At 41.3% G+C, this 19,217-nt stretch overlaps 1 protein-coding gene across 1 annotated transcript in view; it reads left to right on the top strand.

Annotated features, from left to right (window-relative positions):
• The window catches only part of LOC106001788 (leucine-rich repeat-containing protein 37A-like), a gene marked incomplete at its 5' end in the record, with an annotated part of 23,539 nt that extends 8,246 nt beyond the window's left edge, over positions 1 to 15,293 (top strand). Inside the window, 8 exons of the mRNA XM_013036767.1 lie at positions 1,554 to 1,667; positions 5,542 to 5,660; positions 7,814 to 9,603; positions 9,940 to 10,044; positions 13,436 to 13,482; positions 14,754 to 14,805; positions 14,882 to 15,027; positions 15,133 to 15,293. Coding sequence (XP_012892221.1) covers positions 1,554 to 1,667; positions 5,542 to 5,660; positions 7,814 to 9,603; positions 9,940 to 10,044; positions 13,436 to 13,482; positions 14,754 to 14,805; positions 14,882 to 15,027; positions 15,133 to 15,262 — 2,503 coding nt within the window. The remainder of the gene's footprint in view (positions 1 to 1,553; positions 1,668 to 5,541; positions 5,661 to 7,813; positions 9,604 to 9,939; positions 10,045 to 13,435; positions 13,483 to 14,753; positions 14,806 to 14,881; positions 15,028 to 15,132) is intronic.
• Between the last annotated feature and the right edge of the window lie 3,924 nt (positions 15,294 to 19,217).

The raw sequence follows: 19,217 nt of genomic DNA, 5'->3' as shown, positions 1-19,217 counted from the left end.
AACATCCTAATTTGATGATGTAAGAAAGAGTATCTTAGAGTCTTTTCAATGAGAAAGAACACTGTCAATTATTTTCAGTGACAAACTCTTGAGCTGACTCATGCTCTTGAAGGATCTGTTTTCCCTTGAAAGTATTTGACCTCCCACTGAAAACTGAACCGTGTCCATACTACTCATTGCAAAGATCCACAGTAGGCACCAATACACTGCTGGTCAGTGAGGAAATATATATACACCTCAAGTTCTCCTGCATGCTTTTTCTTCTAGAAAGATACTGTTTACCAAAAAGAAACTTCGGCAATACAGGAAAAACTATTTTCCCAATAAATTTACAAAAACCTAAGGTTCCCAATGAAATCAAGTTTAGCGTCCTGCTACCACCACCTCAATATAATCACTTGCTTATTAGAACACTAATATTCACACCCTAAGTAAGTACATTTACTTTTCAACAATGAGGGTGATTCTTTAAAAACAAACTTCAGTGTGGAAAATGTAACAGGGATTTCTGTCAGTATTAAGTGTGTGCAGCAGGTAGCTGATGCCGCTTCTAATATTATTTTATAAATAATTGTTTCCTTAGCAGTAAACATAAGTCTACACATTCACTATAGTCCTACAGAATAAATGCAATGATTATGCACAAAGTGTTATGACACACTAGCTTCAATAAAACAAAAGCTTCAACATCTTAATAAAAATTCTGATCAGAAGAAAATGTGACTCTAAAACAGTCAAAATAATGGCACATTTAAAACCTCCCAAACAAAACCAATATCATCACTGAAATGAACAATTTCCAATATGTTCATGTTTTAATTCACAATGAAAAAAATATGTGCCACAACCATAGTACTTTGTAAACCGTGAGGGATCTTTACTAGAACACAGCATTTTTTTTATTTCTTTATTGAGATTAAGTGATTACCTAAATTTCACAGTATTGTGGGATAGTCACAAACACATTTTAACCTTCAGAAGGCAAATTGTCATTATCCCGGTCTATAAAGCTTAGGAACACTACAGACTTTGACAATACAACCATTTCATTCCAAATCAGGTTGATATGTACATTTCTTTGCTCTTGCTTAGTGTAAGCTGTTCCCCTTTTTCTCTCATTCCCTCCCTCCCATCTCTGCCCTTGAGTTGCTTAGTTCACTTTCATCAATGCCCGGTGCAGCTGATGGGCGAGCCCTTCTGCTGTATTTTTTCACCCATTTCCCTCTGATTCTGTTCCCTCCTAGCTTCCCTCAGATGTACACATGTATGTATGTATCATATGTGGGGTCAAGAACACAAGAGTCATGTAAAAATAATGCCACACATTAAGAAGAGGTCCTTTGTTTCTTGTCATCTCTCATTGTGTTTTGAATTTAATATCACCTATCAGGGAGACTCGCCAATCTTAGCTGAGCATGATTGTTCTACTTCCATCCCTTTCCCCACGAATGCCATTATTTTGTTCTTTCTAATGGCTGCGTGATATTCCATTGTATACAGGTACCATAACTTATCTGTAGTGGGGCATCTGATGTGTAAGCACATGATCTTTGAGTTGGGGTTTATCATGAATGTCTGGCTTTCTCCTTCAGAGATATGGGAACAACACAAGTGCAACTTACGACAGTTGAGAATGTCCTCATGTTGACCCTTTCCTTGGAAAAACTGTGAGTTAACTGTTTGTACATTTGTATCACTTTTTCAGGTTTGTTTTATTGCTTTCTGAGGTGAGGTTTATTGCGGTGACACTTTCATGCAATTAACTTTACACTTTTTTAAGTATACAGTTTGATGAGTTTGCATAGCTGTAACCACTACTGCATTCCCATCACCCACAAAAGGGAACAGGCCCTTTGCAATCAATCCAATCCTCCTCCTCCTCCTCCTACCCCTGGAAACATCCAATCTTACTTCTGGCCCTACAAGTCTACCTTTTCTAGACCATCCTATAAATGAAAGCATAGAATGTGTAGCCTTTTGGGCTTGGCTTCTGTCACATCACAAAACCCTCAGATTGTCCCACTGGCAGTGGATGCGACTATAATTGCTTCATGTCTCCCCCTGATCCTCCTATTTCCATTTTCCTTTGCCAAAACTGTACAACCAAGTGACCCAGAAATCCCAAAAGACAGACTACCGTATTCTCTAATCTCTGAGTTCCTTTGGCTCACTCCCCAAAACTACCTTGTCAGATAGGCTATTTGCTCTAGGCATCAATACAAACTGATACTGTATAGTCTGAGCTATTTACCAGAGGACACTAGATCCTTTGTTTTCAGAAATGGCCTTGGAGAATGAAGTTGCTGCCAACTGCTAAATCCTGAGCTCAAACTCTTCCTCTTCTGTCCACCTCTGAGAGTAGTCTGTGACCTGGACCCAGACTGGGTATGCCAGCCTTCTCAAATCCTTAACTTTCAGGCCCTCCTTTGTGATTTGTTTGCCACTAATCTGTGTAAAGTGATGGCTCAGCAATCAAGGCTTTCTACCAGCAGAAGCCAGGGCATATATTTTCTGAAATGGCCCTTTAGCAATGAAGTTGTTCTTCCTGGGCACAAGGCCAATTCTTCCTTCTCTATGGCTATGTGTGGTGGCTGCCAGCCTGGTGGACACTGGCGAGGGATCAGAGAACACACTGATATCTGATGGTTTCTCCATTTCCAAGCCTGGCTGCAGGCTGTTTGAACAAAACTAAGGTAATCTAACTGGTCCCAAGCAAGAAGGCGACCCACAAGATGGAGCGTCAGTGTTCCCAAGATATGGGGAGCAAAAGACTCTTATCTAATACTTTCCTGTCATGATTATTGTTGGCAGGGACAAAATGACTTCTTTTCATGCCAGTCCTAGGGCTTGAACTCAGGGCCTGAGCTTTTGTACTCACTACTAGTGTGCTAGCTCTACCACTTGATCCACAGCTCCCAGTGTTTTGCTACTTAATTGGAGATAAGAGTCTCATGAGGGCTGGGAAGGTGGCTCAGTGGTAGAGTGCTTGCCTTGCATACATGAGGCCCTGGGTTCGATTCCTCAGCACATAAGCAAAAAGAAAAAAAGCCAGAAGTGGCGCTGTGGCTCAAGTGGTAGAGTGCTAGCCTTGAGCTGAAGAGCTGAGGGACAGCGCCCAGGCCCAGAGTTCAGGCCCCACGACTGCACCCAAAAAAAAAAAAAAAAAAGAGTCTCATGAACGTTCCTGCCCAGCATGGCTTCCAACCATGATTCTCAGGTCTCAGCCTTTGAGTAGCTAGGATTATAGGGGTAAACTACTAGTGCCCAGGTAATTTTCTAATTCTATCATGCCTCCTCATTGACCATTTTTCATTACTACATTACAGGAGAGCACCCTATCATTTTAAGTATTTAAATATCACAGGGGAATAATGGATTCTTCACATTTTTCGTACCCTATTATTATTTTATTTTTTACAGTTTTTTATGTTATTGCAGAATTGATATACAAAGGGGTACAGTTACATGAATCAGCAATCAGTCAAGAATACAATTCTTTTTGAACCATGTCTGCACTTCACTGATTCTCTCCTGTCCTATTCTCAATTGTTTGTATCTATATTTCAAGAACCATAGATAATTTCTCAAATGTAGCAGGCAAGCACTGTATTATTGAGCTGCATGCCTAGCCTTCTTTATTCGTGTGTGTGTGTGTGTGTGTGTGTGTGTGTGTGTGTGTGTGTTTGTGTGGTGGCATGTATATGGACCCATCGTGGGTTTTAACTCACTGGATAGGGCACATTCCATGAGATTGTTTTAACTTTTGCTCAAGATTGGTGCTCCACCACTTGAGCTACAGCTCTAATTCTACATTTTTTTATTGTATAGTTAGAGATAAAAGTCTTATAGACTTTCCTGTCCAGCCTGCCTTGAACCTTGATGCTGAGGTTTCAGCCTCTTAAGTAGCTTGGATTATAGGCATGAGCCACCAGCCTCCTGCCTTTTTAGTCTTCTATACGCTCAGATTGTCTCTGGCCAATATGATCCTTTCTTTTCTAAGCTTGTAATATAGAGTGTTTAGGCTGTTTTGACACCTTGTGTAATTTCTAATATTTACCACTTGGAATAGAAAGTGAGGCAGAGGCTGGGCACCAGGGCTCATGCCTGTAATTCTACCTTCCCAGGAGGATGGCATCTGAAGATCTTGGTTCAAAGCCAGCCCACACAGGAAAGACTTCAAGACTCTTATCTCCAATAACCACCAGAAAACCGGAAATGGCATTATGCCTTAAAGTAGTAGAGCAGTGGGACAGCTCCCAAGCTCAGAGTTCAAGCCCCAAGACCAAGGCAAAAAAGGAAAGAGAAAGAAACAGAGAGAGAGAGAGAGAGAGAGGGACAGAGGGACAGAGGGAGAGAGAAAGGAAAGAAAGGAAGAAGGAAGAAAGAAAGAAAGAAAGTAGAAAGACAGAAAAGAAAAGAAAGAAAGAAGAAAGAGGCAGGGAATTCTGAGGTTGGGAGCTTTGCAAACTTGTCTTAGAAATCTTCCTCTTTCCTGAGCACTCACCACCCAGAAGCCTTTGAATTCATAGGAGATGCTTCTAAGTTAAACTACAAATCTAGGCCTCTCACTTCTAATCTAACACCTAAATTTGAGTCAGACCACATCACTCCTCTGATTAACCTTCTATTGGGCCCCCCAGTCTTCCTCCCTGTTTGTTTTCAAATATTAAAGAGCAGTAGTTTACCAAAGGGTTCCTCTTTAACTGTCCAGGCCATGTTGCTCAATAGCTCTTTTCTGTACAACTGAAAAGAGTTAATGGGTTAGCAAGCACACCAGCAGTACACATTAGCCATTATGTTGGAAATGAACTATATACCACTGGTGTGTAAAGGCAGGAGGGAAAAACTGAGAATAAGGGAAGGGTCGATGCTGCCCAATAAGAATGTACTCATTTCTGACTTATGTAAGGACTTGCCTCTCCCCTCATGGCCCAATCATTTTATGTATCTAAAGATGGAATGAGAAAGATTGGCATCAACCCTATTGTACCAGGCACAATCAGACACCAGGCAAAAACCCTGGTAAGCACAGATGTGATTGATGTGCAGGGAGGGCAATCTACCTAAGCTCAGCTGTAAATATTCCATTGTGGGCCCACCTGAAAAGCACCCAACTCCCTAGTCCTAATGGATTTTTCATTAACCTCTGACTCCTTGCTCAGAACCCATACAAACCTGACCCCAATTCACCCCCTCACACAACCTCCAATCCCACAAGAAGGTCTGTGACCATCACTGACAATAAACAGTCCTTGGCTGTTGGAGACTGAGTCCAGCCTATTCCTTTTTCATTCTCCCCTATTTTCGTAACAGTAACCTCTCTGTACATCAGTTTTATAATAACAATATAAATACATAAATATAAATTTTAATTAACCATAAAAACCAAAAATAAAATAAGCCAAAAAACACAAAAAACAAAGAAACAAACAAAGTTCAAACCAAAACAAGATTCAATAGAATTATTAGCCTTTCATTGGCTCTTCTACCAGTCAGTAACCCCTTCTCCATTAAGTTAATTCTCGATTCTTCCATTTATAGGGTCTTACCTCGCAATATGGCCAGCTGCCTCTGCCAATTTAAAAACAATATTGAGGTTATCTGCAAGACGGTCAAGCTACATTGTGACAGTGACTTGCTGACAAATAACACACACTGCCGTGAGTCTGTTCACCCGATGCATATTGTTTTCATTTTTTTACTTTTCCCTGGTGATGATTTCTAAATTAATAATTGCTTTCTTTTTATTCATTTATCTAGAGCTAATCTCTCTACATTTCTGAACTGTTTCCTTAATGAAAGTCCTGTTTGCAGGAGTTACTATATAATTCAATAATTTAACTGCCCATATGCCTAAGAATCAAGAGAAGGGAATGGAAGAAAAAAAGAGATTATCAAGGGCCATGTTGCATGTACTGTGGTCCCTGCTTGGTACTCTGCCTTCCAATAATAATTTTATTCAGATGGTGCAAAGTAGACTGTAAGATTCTTTAAGTCTCAAGTATTTTTGTCTTTGTGACAAGTGCAGCTAGGTTTAGCTTTGTTTTCTAAAACAGTAGAAGTGATGTTGTCTTATTTGGAGCCTGTGAATTTCCAATTTTCTACCTTCCAGTTGTTACCTAGCTTTCATAACCAATCAAAGGCCTCTTCCAGGTCTAGACTGTCCAACTCTGAACATGTTTCAATCTCAGGTTTCCCTATCCACAGAATATCCCGGTGTTTGGAAGCACTTTTCCCTGTACATTACTAGATTTAACTTTGTGACTTCCAAAACATGACTGATGTGTGAAATGCAGTAACTTGCATACAGGTTTCCACTGGTGATGGGGGGCAAAACAAAAACCTGTAATTACTCTGCTACCAGGTTGCTTAGTTTGCAAAACAATTTTTCATTCATATCATTATTTCCTTCTCTATCAGTGATGGGCAAGAAAGGATTTGTTCATCTTTTTTAGCTGAGGAAAATTAGATCAGAGAAGTCAGGTACTATAGCCCCATGCCCAAGTCTTGAACCCTCGAATCTGGACTTACCAGAGACCAAAGTTCCTCTTTTCCCACCATCTAACCTCCTCCTGTGACCTCACTACCAACAAAAGTACTTTAATTCTCCTAGGCACAGGATGGTACACTAAATGTTCACATTCTCTGATGCTCTGGATGCTTCCCAAGTAGCACTGGAGAGTTTGAAGTGAAAAGTAGCTTTTTCAGCTCCATACTGTGATTTATGCCAATAACCACAGCTACTCAGAAGGGAGAGATAAGGGAGATCATAGCTCCAAGTAAGCCTGGGAAAACATTTATCCAAGACCTCATCTCAATCCATAAGACAACTGTGGTGGCATATGTCCCTGATCCTAACAGGGAAGCTATAAACTGGAGAACTGATGTGAGAGGCCAGCTTGAGCAAATAAAAACAGAAAACCCTAACCAAACAGTTACTAAAGCAAAAAGTACCAGGTGTGGGACTTGAGTGGCTGAATGACTCCCAAACTAGCAAGCACAAAGTCATGAGTTCAAATCCCAGTAACGCACAACAAAAACGTAGGCTTTTCTTTTGCACATTTTAGAACATCAAGTCATTTATATGCAGAATTGCTATTACTCTATTGATTTCATACCCATTGTGCATTAACATACAACCAGGATAACTGAAAATTGCTTAACATACCCCAACCCCATGTCCAAATTGTAGAGCCTACGATTAGGGAAGCAGGACATATAGAATCAGAGGTCAAGTGAAGGTACTGGGAAGGTAGGTGGGAAAGTAGAAGTCCAGTTGAGGACCTATTGTTAAAAGGAGATGGACCTCTGGGTTAGCCTTGACCTTGCTATCCTGAGGACCATCCTTTGTCATGGTTTCTGGTGTGGTAGGAGGAACACAGCACAGTCAAGAGGTGGAGAGAAGCCGCCTGTGCTCCTTCTGAAGGTATAACAGGACAGGATAATACTGGGCATGTGAATGTGGAGAGGCATGGCTCTTCTGCAGAGAAGATACTCAGGATGAATATTTGTTTTCCAGCCTTGGGCTCTTTTTGAGTACTAGGCATTGGGGAAGTTCTTCTCTAATAGAGTTCCTGTATTTCACACAAAATTATGTACTCAGATGTTCTAAGTAGGTGACTACTTTGTTCAGGCTTGTCTTTTTTCTGGTTGTTGTTGCCATTTCATATGCTTGAGTTAGGGCTTATTTTTCCCCTCTATTGACACTCAAATCTTTGCTGACCCCTAATGTATTTCCTGGGGTTCTGAGGTGGGAGAGTGCTAAGAAGCTATCAGTCTTCCCCTATCAAAGCATTCTTTTCCTTTCTGGCAGTTGAAGAAGAATCCATAGGGAACGCAGAAGGAACATTCATGAAGGTGTTAAAATCCCGGAAGAAGAATACCAGCACCGAACTCACTATTGAACCAGAAAGAGAATATTCCAACAAAAATGACATTACCCACTCAGGACTCATGAATGAACAGCCTGAAATTACTGATGGGAGTGATCTTTTTACTGCACTAAGATACATATTGGCCTATTTCACACAGGGAAATGTAGGAGATATACAATCTACAGAATTACCACTCATTAAACTGCTTTTCTCCAATGTACAAAATGGAGATACCTTCATAAATTATTTAAAAGCCAATATGGAGATTTCCCCAATTATACAGGCATCAGACTCCTCCATTTCCAAACCTACATTAAATGACATTCATAGGGTAGAAAATCTGATAGGTACAGAAAGGCAGAGAAAATATAACAATGTTAAAAAGAAAGAGAAAGCATCAGTATTCATGCAACCTCAAATTTTAGGTCCTAAACTTAAACGGCAAATCTTTCCCCAAAAAATGCCAAGTGTTGAACCACAGGAAGGCATCTGGGAAGAAATGGAGAATGAAGAGGAAAGACTGCCAAGCCTCAATAGAATCCTCGAGGGGCCAAAAGGCAAACAGAAAAGACACTTCAAGGAAGGGAATAAACAGAGCTCCTGGATGAGACAGAGTGCCCAGAATCTTGTGGAGAGTGGTGGTAAAAGAAAGAGGTTTAGGAGACCTCCAACAAGGGAGCTGGGGCCACTTCATGGGGCTCAGGAGCCCAAGAAAATGGTGGGAAACTCCTTGCCCACAGAGTCCTCATTCATAAAGAAACTTAAGGCAGTAGCCTCTTCTTTGCAGAAACAAGACTCAGGGGGAAAGGCCTCCTTATCCACCATTGTAAAACCCCTACGTGAGGTCGGAAATAAAGACAAAGACTTAGCCGACAGCATGTTTATTTTAGAAGAAGCAAATTCTAGAGTTAAAAGCATGGAGGCTTCTAATCCAGTCATTTATTCCCAGAAAACATACCAATCTCCCGTGGCCCACAGAATACCCAGGGCCAAAATGAGTCAAAAGTTCAGAAAGAAAATTTCACGCTTTAGACCAGTGCCTGCAAACAGGCCTCCATTTTCTGCAGTAAGGAACCTCATAAATTCCCCTTCAGGAGGGGACTTTTCATCATGGGGACAGCCGATTTCGAGGGAGAACCCTTTTCTAGAATTCAATGCTCTTTCAAAGCCTTCTGGAGACAGCACTCCTGTAAAACCCCAGATTGAAACAAATGCTGGGGTAGGAACTACTCCTGCACAAAACATCCCTGTGCCAGAAGGAAGGCTCCCTAAAAACACAATTCAGGAAAATCTTCCTGCTCCAGAATCCACTGTGACTGCACTAAATGTAATTCCATCTATTCAACAAAACAAGGAAACACAATGGGAATATCTCAAGTCTGGAACGGACTCAACTCTCAAGGCCACCATCACCCATTCCCATTCTCCATCCTTTTCTGATCACTTTGAAATGCAGTTAAACCAGCAGCTGATGCCTCTTGTTCCCGATAACGATGTGAGGAGGCTCCTGTCCCATCTCATCCGGACCTTGAAAATGGACTGCTCTTCAATTGAAGTACAGATACCCTGTTCCAAGCTCATCTCCAGAACAGGCCTGCTGATGAAGCTTCTCAGTGAACAGCAAGAAGTCAAGGTGTCAAGAGCTGAGTGGGATACGGACCAATGGAAAACAGATAACTACATCAATGAGGCCACTGAAGTTCAAGGTGAACAGAAGGAGCCAAGTGAGGTGAGGCCAACTATAGAACTGCAAGCTCTGCTTTCCCCATCCTTTACATATATACCTTCAAGGAGGAAGACCCGTGCTTTAGGTTATTCCAAAGTCATGTGACCAGGACAGTGTTCTCCACTCTTCTTTATAGAGTGGAGTAGTCCTAAAACACAGTAGAAGTATAGAGAAACTACAAATTAGTAAGTCACATAGGATACATTAAATTTAACACATCCTCTAAGAAATTGCAAGCTTCTCTCCTGGGAGAATGGGGTTTTAAATAGTGTTATTTCTCAAAATCTCTGTTATTTAATCAAAGGATCCTTTTGTTTTCTGTTTTGTTTTTTTTTTTAGCTAACACAGGAAATTCCGGGATATGGCTATAACAACAAAATCATCTTGGCAATATCTGTGACTGTAGTAGTAATGATTTTGATTATTACTTTCTGTCTCATTGAGGTAAGTACCAGCATCCATGCACTTTTCCAGAATATATCTTGTTTTTGTAATAGATCCAGAACCCAATCTGTAAACCAAAGCCATTTTCCCACTCTCCAGATGGTAATTCTTTGATAGTGCATAGTGTTTTCCAAATAGAACCCAGAATTTCCAGCTCGTTCTGTGGTAACAAGCTAAGACTGCTACTACAGAAAGAAATGATTTGTCTTGTTAGTATAGTAACATTTGAATTTGACACCTCTTAATTGGGAACCAACACAGGATCAGTGGGCAAAATCCATTAGTAATTGATCACTGGCCTTTCAACAGGCAGGCCATCTGAATATCCTAGTCTAGAAATTTCTATAAACTCTCATACTGCCTTTACTTTGTATGTACAGTGCAACATTTTCATTATTTTTACTTATTTTCTCTGCTTACTTAGATAAGCTCTGTGAGAACAGGGAATGTGCAATGTTTCTTTTGTAGTTGATAGTCAAAGAAGAAATGATGTTTGTGTTAAGTGGTGCTGTGTGAATGTTATGCCAGCTAACCATGTGCTCAACTCCTGAACTACACTTTTAGACTAAGATTTTTGACCTCTTACCTATTTTAGTAAATGTAAAATGAAAAAACAATAAAACAAAGATGTCCTAAAACTATGAGAAGTCGCACGCTGGTGGCTTACACATGTTATCCTAGCTACTCAGGAGGCTAAGATCTGAGGATCACGGTTCAAAGCCAGTCTGGGCAGGAAAGTCCATGAGACTCTTATCTCCAATAAACCACTAGAAAATGGGAAATGGTGCTGTGGCGCAAGCGGTAGAGCACTGGCCTTGAGCTGAAGCCTCAGGGACAGCACCCAAGAGTTCAAGCCCCATGACCGGCAAAAAAAAAAAAAAAAACTAGGAGGAGAATATGAAAACAATTTTTTTTATAATCTTGTAATAGAAGAGAGCTTTCTATGCCTAATCCCTTAAACAAAAACCTTTGCTTCCTTGGCCACTTGTCCCTGAGGTCCACAACACTATGGATTCTAAGTGAAGCCAAAAAGTTCCCATAGATCATCTTATCTAACCCTTACAAAAGACCTAGGAGGAAGATCTCATCCATCCTCTTCTATAAATGAAGGAGATCAACTATTGTCCCAGGGGGAAAAAACCAAGTACAGAAACTAATTCCATTGACAATAAAGCCTGCAGTCCTTATTAGCTCTGTTCTGTTTGTGTCCTTACACAAAATAATACCAGGATATATTTCAAACATCAAAACACGATGTAAATGATCACTTTTGATGCTAAAGACTAACATAGTTAATGTAAAAGAGAGTTTTGTCACACTGAAAAATAAAAAAGACAGCAATCTGGTGGAGGGGGCCAGGACTTGGAAGAGCATGTACATTTTTCTAGCTTCCAACACAACCTGTGCCAGATCCCCCCACCCTTGCCTATTTATGGTATGTGCTCTTGATAGACAGGTCTTTCTTATCTCATGGAATAAAAATGGACTCTAATGCTTTGCTAAGCTTGTCTTGTTATTTATAGTTTTAATCCATCTGGAATTTTTTCATGTTTTAGTATGGCTGTGGTAGAGAATTCTTTTTTAGGGCTGGGAAGATAGCTCAGCGGTAGAGTGCATGCCTTGCAAGCATGAGGTCCTGGGTTCAAGTCTTCAGCACCACATAAACAGAAAAAGCCAGAAGTGGCGCTGTGGCTCCAGTGGTAGAGCGCTAGCCTTGAGCTGAAGAGCTGAGGGACAGTGCCCAGGCCCAGAGTTCAGGCCCCATGACCGGCAAAAAAAAAAAAAAAGAGAATTCTTTTTTACTCTAAATGAACATCAAATTGTCATACACAATTCTTAATAAATCATTAATTCATTCTTCATTAATCTAAAATACCATATTGATCCTGCACAGTAACAGTACCAGCTGTTAATTAATAACTGTTAGTCCTAGTAACTTCATAATGCTTCCTTTAACAACTTTCCAACCTATGTAATGGTAAAAGGTAATCAACCTTTCCCTCTCCATCTTCTTTTCTATACATTTCATAGCTCTTTTTTCATACCTTCTCTTCCAAAAGATTTGGGAGTTGTTTTTGTTTTTACTTTTAAGTACATGATTTTGAAACAATATGGTGGGGTTAACTGGTGATAAGAGTCTCAGGGACTTTTCTGCCCAGGCTGGCCTTCTGAATATATTAATTATTATAGGCTTGAGCCACCAGTGACTGGCTTCACAAATAGTTTTCGTTAAAGGCATGGTACTATGCTTCATCCTAGGTATTTACTTTTTTTTTGTCAGTAGTGGGGCTTGAACTCAGGGTCTGGATGCTGTCTCTGAACTCTTTTTTCGCTCAAGGTTAGTACTCTACCAGTACGATCCACAGATTCACTTTGGGTTTTCTTGTAGTTAACTGGAGATAAGAGTGTTACTGACCTTCCTGCCCCAGCAGGCTTTGAACTGAGATCCTCAGTACTCAGCCACCGGAGTAGATAAGATTATAGGTGTGATTATAGGTGTGAGCACCCAGTGACTTTAGAGGTTCTATGTCATGAAAGTTTTCCATATTATTTACGTTTTTTTTACATATTAAATTTTATACTAAGGTGCATTGTGCACCTTACTGCTACTATAAATTGGATCTTTCCTTCACCTCTAACTCCTATGGGTACATAGGAAAGGTCGTGTTTGTGTGCTAATTTCCATATGTTGTTTCTACCGACTTCAGTGAACTTTCCTGTTACTAGTCCAATAATACCTGTTGATTCTCTTGGGCTTTGTTTTTTTTTTCTACATCTGGCTTTCTTCTGGTTGATTGGGGGTCATAACCTCATGTACTTTCCTACCTAGACTGGCTTCAAACTTTGATCCTCAGATCCCAGCCTCCTGAGTAGCTAGGATTATAGGTGTGAGATATGATGCCTGGCTCTCTTAGGCCTTTTGGCTACCCATCATTTCATATACAAATAGAAATAGTTTATATCTTTCCTTTCCAACATTTATGCTCCATTTATGCCTTTATTACATTGGTTGGGACATCTTCAATGAGTGTGTCTCATCATAGTAGAAATTGTAATAAAGACAGTAATCTTGTATTTGATTTAATAACAATAGTGTTCTTTTGGTCTTTACTACAGTAAAGATTGTGATTGCTTTACTGTATTAGGAGATATCATCGAGAACTTCCTGTTGGATAGTATCTAAAATACCGAATACTATGTGTTACTTTCTAGCTGTAGACAAGACCCTCACCTAGATAGTGTGGAAGAGAACAGTATATATTATTAGGATAGAATTCTTGGAGTCAAAAAAGATACCTCCTGGGGGGCAAAGAAGACATAAATAAAGGAAGGAACAGTTGAAAGTAGTAATATTGGTAGATAATCATGATTGTGTTTTCTTCCCAAACAGATTTATTCCCACAGAACGTCAGCAGAAGGAAGTAAAGAGTCCTCACGGTAAATGGGAGTCTGTACATCTTCCAGTGAAGATCTGAGAATTGCAGGGACCTCTAGAATTCATCTGTTTCTATCCCATAGCCTTGCAATGGGGGGTGGGGGTGGGGGGAGGCCTATCCAAAGTAGAGAGAACTCTTCCTTCCTAGAGGTCTTACCTGCCTCCAGCAAAAGTAGTTTTTCAGCAGAGGCAGAGGTGGTCAGTACTGGCATGGATAACTCTCTGTCACAGTCCTTCAGTGAATAAGGGTGAGAGACTGAGAGGTTTCAGCTGTGACTGCTCCTGCTAGTGGTGGGCCTCAGGAGACAGTGTAAGAAATCCGTAGGGTATTGGGGTATAGGTCTGGTGGAAGGTGGAATGTAGGGATCCTTCCTGGTTGAGAACAAGTTGAGAAAACTCGACCCCTCAACCTCCTGGGTACCTTCTCATTCCCACTCTCCTTTTACCTAGAACTTCACATCTTTTAGGTAAGAGAGACCTCAGATGCTAATTTATCATTACCTTTTGTAATAAAGAAAGGAGAGTAGAAAGAGGAAATGTCTTCCAGCAAGGTCACACTCCTCGGGAGTTTTTGGAGCAGATGGTTCTTTTCCCTTATTACATGGGGACACATTTAACCAGTACACACATGCAATACGGACATCTACAGTCTCGAGAACAACAAACTGATTTTTTCTTATTCTGTTTTCATTCAGAAATGATAGTTTGTCTTTAAGTGCTAGTTGTGTCCTTTAAATTGATTTCATGTCATTCATCATGACAGCCTTTCAGAGATGAAAATCTCTTTAACTACAGAACTTTAGAAGCTGTGCTTCCTATGATTCAGCTTATATAAAAACAGCTAAGATAAAACAGCTAAGAGAACAGAGGTACCTCTCCCTCTCCCCAGCAACTGACATATGAAAGACTAAGTCCAAAGAGGACTGAAGTGAAAGGCTCTAGAAAGAATAAAGGCTTTTGCCCAGAATGGTTGAGCAGTTGTTTATGTGCAGAGATTTCTGGCAGAGAGCATAAGTGGGGCTAGCAATCCACCTATGCTGCAGCCCAAGGTCTCCCTAGAAGGATTGTAGAGACCTTTGGGACAGACCTGGGGAGATTCTGCAACCTCTGCCTGCATACTTGGAATTGTTTTCAAGCCACAGGTTAGGATAGCCTGTGCTCATTGTGATTGTGAACCAAAGTATAGAGCTTTCTGTCAGTAAGATGTTAGATGTACATTGTGAGAGACATGCAAAATGGCATGAATCATTGTCTGCTTCCTTTTTCCCCCAAGGAGCTTTTTTGGATTTCTGCGAAGGAAATGCTCATCAGAAACAAGAAGTCAGGCAAGTTAAGGACCTAGTTCTGTGCCCAGAAAAGGGAAGTGAATATAGAATTAATGTTTCTCCTTGTCTCTCCTAGGAGGGCTTCTTCTCCTTATGGCAGCCAGTTTGGCTGAGGGATATGTACAGACCTCTCAATGCCACACGCAAGAAAAACATGGCCAACAAGCTACATGACAGGGACTCTTCTGATGAGGAAGAGATTTTCAATAAGAAGGAAAAAGGGTAAATGCCTGGGGGCAATTCAACATTCCTAGCTAACAAGGGGAGGCAAGGAAAAGTCTAGTTGCTTCCATCAATACTGAAAGCCTGCTATTGTTCCTTTCACAGGGAGCCCAGTGACACCATCATAGAGATTCCACCATCACCACCACCACTAGCCTCATCACCTCCTCCTCCACCTGCTGAAACTGAGACCACTGGTGATCCTGGGTGTTGTGGTGCTGTGCTTGCCTCATAACTCTGAGACTTTTACACTGGGATCTCTGCATTGTTTATTACATACCTATTTTCTAAAATATGCAAATATTTTGATATACTGTTTCCTCAGATTAAATTGTATACAATTCATAACCATTTCCATGGGTGGTACTTACATATATGTGTGCAGATAACAGGGGCACAGGCAGGAGCGGCAGGACTGTGGCTAGGGCTGTGTCATGGCAGTCATGCTTGCAGAAGGTGTAGGTGGCTTCCAAAGAGGACATCCTGCCTGCATTCTCTCCGTGTAATCGGCTTTGGGGGAACAAGAGAATATATCCTCAGCATGTAGGTTTGGGGTTTGTTTCTTTCTTTTTTGAAATCTCAAAATCTGCCTATTTTCTGGGAAGTTGAAATAGAAATCAATTATATATAATGAAATTAAGTAAAAAGGAGAGTTATAGATTCTTCTGGAAGTTCTAAAGATACAAAAAAGTGGGAGTAGAGGAGGCAAGAAAGGGGCCACATTCCTTATCATTATAGATTCACATTGGGCCTGAGACCTGGTTTCAAAGCAAAACCTTTGCTTGTGGGTTGCTTGGGGGCACTTGGTGTGCTTGCGGTGCTTGGGGGCTGGCTGGCACTAAACCTGAATCTCTGAAACTACTGGAGGACAGAGTAGGAGAGACACTTGAACTTATAAGCACAGGCAGGAACTTCCTGAACAGAATCCCAAGCTTACAACAAATTGGAGAGAGACTCAACAAATGGGACTACCTTCAAGTTTCTGCACAGCTAAAGCTATAACAACCAAGCTAGAAAGACAACCAACTAATTGGGAAAAAATATTTACCAGCAGTGTATCAGACAAGGGGTTAATATACAGTCTATAAAGGGAACTCAAGAAACTAAGCCCTCCCAAACCTAACAAACCAACTACTAAATGGGCAAGGAAACTAAAGAGAGACTTCTCAGAAGAAGAGATAAAAATGGCAAAGAAACACATGAGGAAATGTTCACCATCCCTGGTTGTGAAGGAAACACAAAGACAACCCTGAGATACCACCTTACCCCAGTCAGAATGTCCCACATCCTCAACTCAGCCATCGACAAATGTTGGAGGGGATGCAGAGAAAGAGGAACTCTATTATACTGCTGGTGGGAATGTACACTTATACAACCACTTTGGAAAGCAGTCTGCAGGGTCCTCAGAAAGCTAAATATTGACCTCCCTTATGACCCAGTCATACCACTTCTAGGCATCTATCCTGAACAACAGGAACCAGTATACAAGGACACATGCACCTCCATGTTTATTGCAGCACTGTTCACAATAGCCAGGATATGGAAACAACCCAGATGTCCCACCACAGATGAATGGATCCAAAAATTGTATCTATACACAATGGAATATTATGCAGACATTAGAAAGGACAAAATAACGGCATTTGCGGAGAAATTAATGAAGCGAGGTAAGCCAAGTGCAAAAAGACAAGCGGCACATGGTCTCCCTGATAAGTGGATGTTAAATCCAAAATGTTAGGTGGTACGACAAAATTAACAGGACTTAAGAAACAAAGGACTTCCACTCATCTGGTTGAATCACTACTAAATAACCCCATGCTGCTGATCACATGGATGGCATATATGTGCACACCAGAGGGAAACCAGGAGGACAACACAGAGCTAGAGGGAATTGGAAAAACATACAACAGGACCCATCAACTGCACTGGACATTGACCAAAATGAACTAAGCAACTCAATGGCAGCGATGGGAGGGAGGGAACAAGTGGGAAAGAGGGAACAGCTGATGCTATGCAAAACAAAAGAAATGTACATATCACCCAATGTGGAAGAAATAACTATTACAAAGCTCATAGAACTCATAAATGTTATAGACCATGATAGACAATTTGTCCTATGAGAGTTAGAATGTATTTGTGATTTTAAGTAAGCTTCCCTATCCCACAATAGTGTGAAATTTGGGAAATTATGTAACCACTTAATCACAATAATAAATTTGAAAAAAAAATTTGAACAGAGCCTGAAATTCCTAATACCCCTATCCCTTGTGGCCCTACTCCCAACCATATCACCCTGAAGCACTTCTGGTTGTATGGCTCTGAGAGCCTATGCTTTGTTGTTGTTGTTGTTTTGGGGTTTTTTGTTTATTGTTTTTTGGTTAGCCTTTGGCCTTGAAATCTGAGTCTATCCCTGAGTTTTTCAGCCCAAGGCTAGCGTGTTACACTTGTGCCACAGTGCCACTTCTGGTTTTCTGGTGCTTAATTGGAGATAAGTCTCATGGACTTTCCTGACTGGGCTGGCTTTGAACTTCAATCCTCAGATCCCAGCCTCCTGAGTAGCTAGGATTACAGGTGTGAGCCACTGGTGCCCAGCAAAGCCTATGCTTTGCAATCTAATAATAATCTAATATCTGAGGCATTTCCTGGCTTTTCCAGTGGCTGGCTTGGAGTGGTAGGCAACAAAAGAGCTGGACTAGAAGCCCCTAAAGCTCCTTATACCCCCAGGATTTTGCATTTCAGTGACTCAGGAAGAAGAGCAGTTGAACCAGATGTTTAGGCATCTAGGTGCCTGTCTTTTCCCTCCCACCACCTGTTTGCCTCTGGGCTTAGCACTTTTCAGGAAAGACATAGGCACAGGGCCAGATTCTGTGCAGGCTCCCTAGCCCATCTTTGCTAGCTCCTATTTTACTTTCTTCTTTAGGGTATTCAGGCCCAAGTGCTTTATCCAGCTTTCTTCCACATTTCTCTGGTCCTGGCTTCCCTGCAGTCTCCCTTACCTATCAGAAATGATCCGTCTTGGGTACTGGTGGCTCATGCCTGTAACCCTGGTGGCTCAGGAGGCTGGGATCTGAGAATACTGTTTCAAAGTTATCCTGGGTAAGAAGAAGTCCATGAGACTCTTTTTTTTTTTTTTTTTTTCGGTCGTGGGGCTTGAACTCTGGGCCTGGGCGCTGTCCCTCAGCTCTTCAGCTCAAGGCGAGCGCTCTACCACTTGAGCTACAGCGCCACTTTCGGTTTTCTGGTGGTTTATTGGAGATAGGAGTCTCACAGGTCTCTCCTGCCCGGGCTGGCTTTGAACCGCGATCCTCACATCTCAGCCTCCTGAGTAGCTAGGATTACAGGCGTGAGCCACCAGCGCCCGGCTTCCATGAGACTCTTATCTCCAATTAACCACCAGAAAACTGGAAGTGGAACTATGTCTCAAAGTGGTAGAGCACTGGCATTGAGTGAAAAAGCTCAAGGACAGTGCCCAGTCCCTGAGTTCAAGCCCCACAAACTGACAAAAAAAAAAATATCTTGGGCACTGGTGTCTCTCACCTGTAATCCTAGCTAATCAGGATGCTGAGATCTGAGACTTGAGGTCTGAAGCTAGCCCAAGCAGACAAATCTATGAGACTCTCATCTACAGTTAACAGCAATTAGCCACAAGTGGAGCTCAAGTAGTAGAGTGCCAGCTTTGAGGGGGGGAAAAAAACATGAGTACTGTGAAGCCCTGAGTTCAAGCCCCAGTACTGGCACAAACACCAAACAAGTGATCTGTCTTTAGACCTGTGCAGTAATATTAATGTGTGTTAGTGAGAGAAAGTGAATTCTGTAGACCAAAGCTCTGGTGAAGTAATTTCAGTTCACGTTGCAGGGGAAGAACAACCACTATATATACTAGTAAGAAAAGTATTTGAAACTAGTCAACTTTTCCATTTCAGCTGTTTTTCTCAGGTGCCCTACTGTGTTTGAAGTGAGATGAGAAATAATCCAACAGCCCCAGTGAACACTGGGGTATCTGAATCCTGAATTGCTTATACACCCCTTGGAATAAGAGCTTTAGGACAAAATTACTTCCTCCCTGACTAAATCATGCTAGCCTGGGAAGGCTGCTAGCCCTGAGTCACTGGTGCAGCCTCGGCTCTGCTTTAAATAAAAGAATCTCGGCTCTGCTTTAAATAATTGACATTTACAGGGTGACTCACACC

This window comes from Dipodomys ordii, unplaced genomic scaffold (genome assembly GCF_000151885.1).
Source record: "Dipodomys ordii isolate 6190 unplaced genomic scaffold, Dord_2.0 Scaffold414, whole genome shotgun sequence".
Classification (NCBI taxonomy): Eukaryota; Metazoa; Chordata; class Mammalia; order Rodentia; family Heteromyidae; genus Dipodomys; species Dipodomys ordii.
Note: the sequence above shows the minus strand (reverse complement) of the source record. Positions and strands in the feature narration are given on the sequence as shown.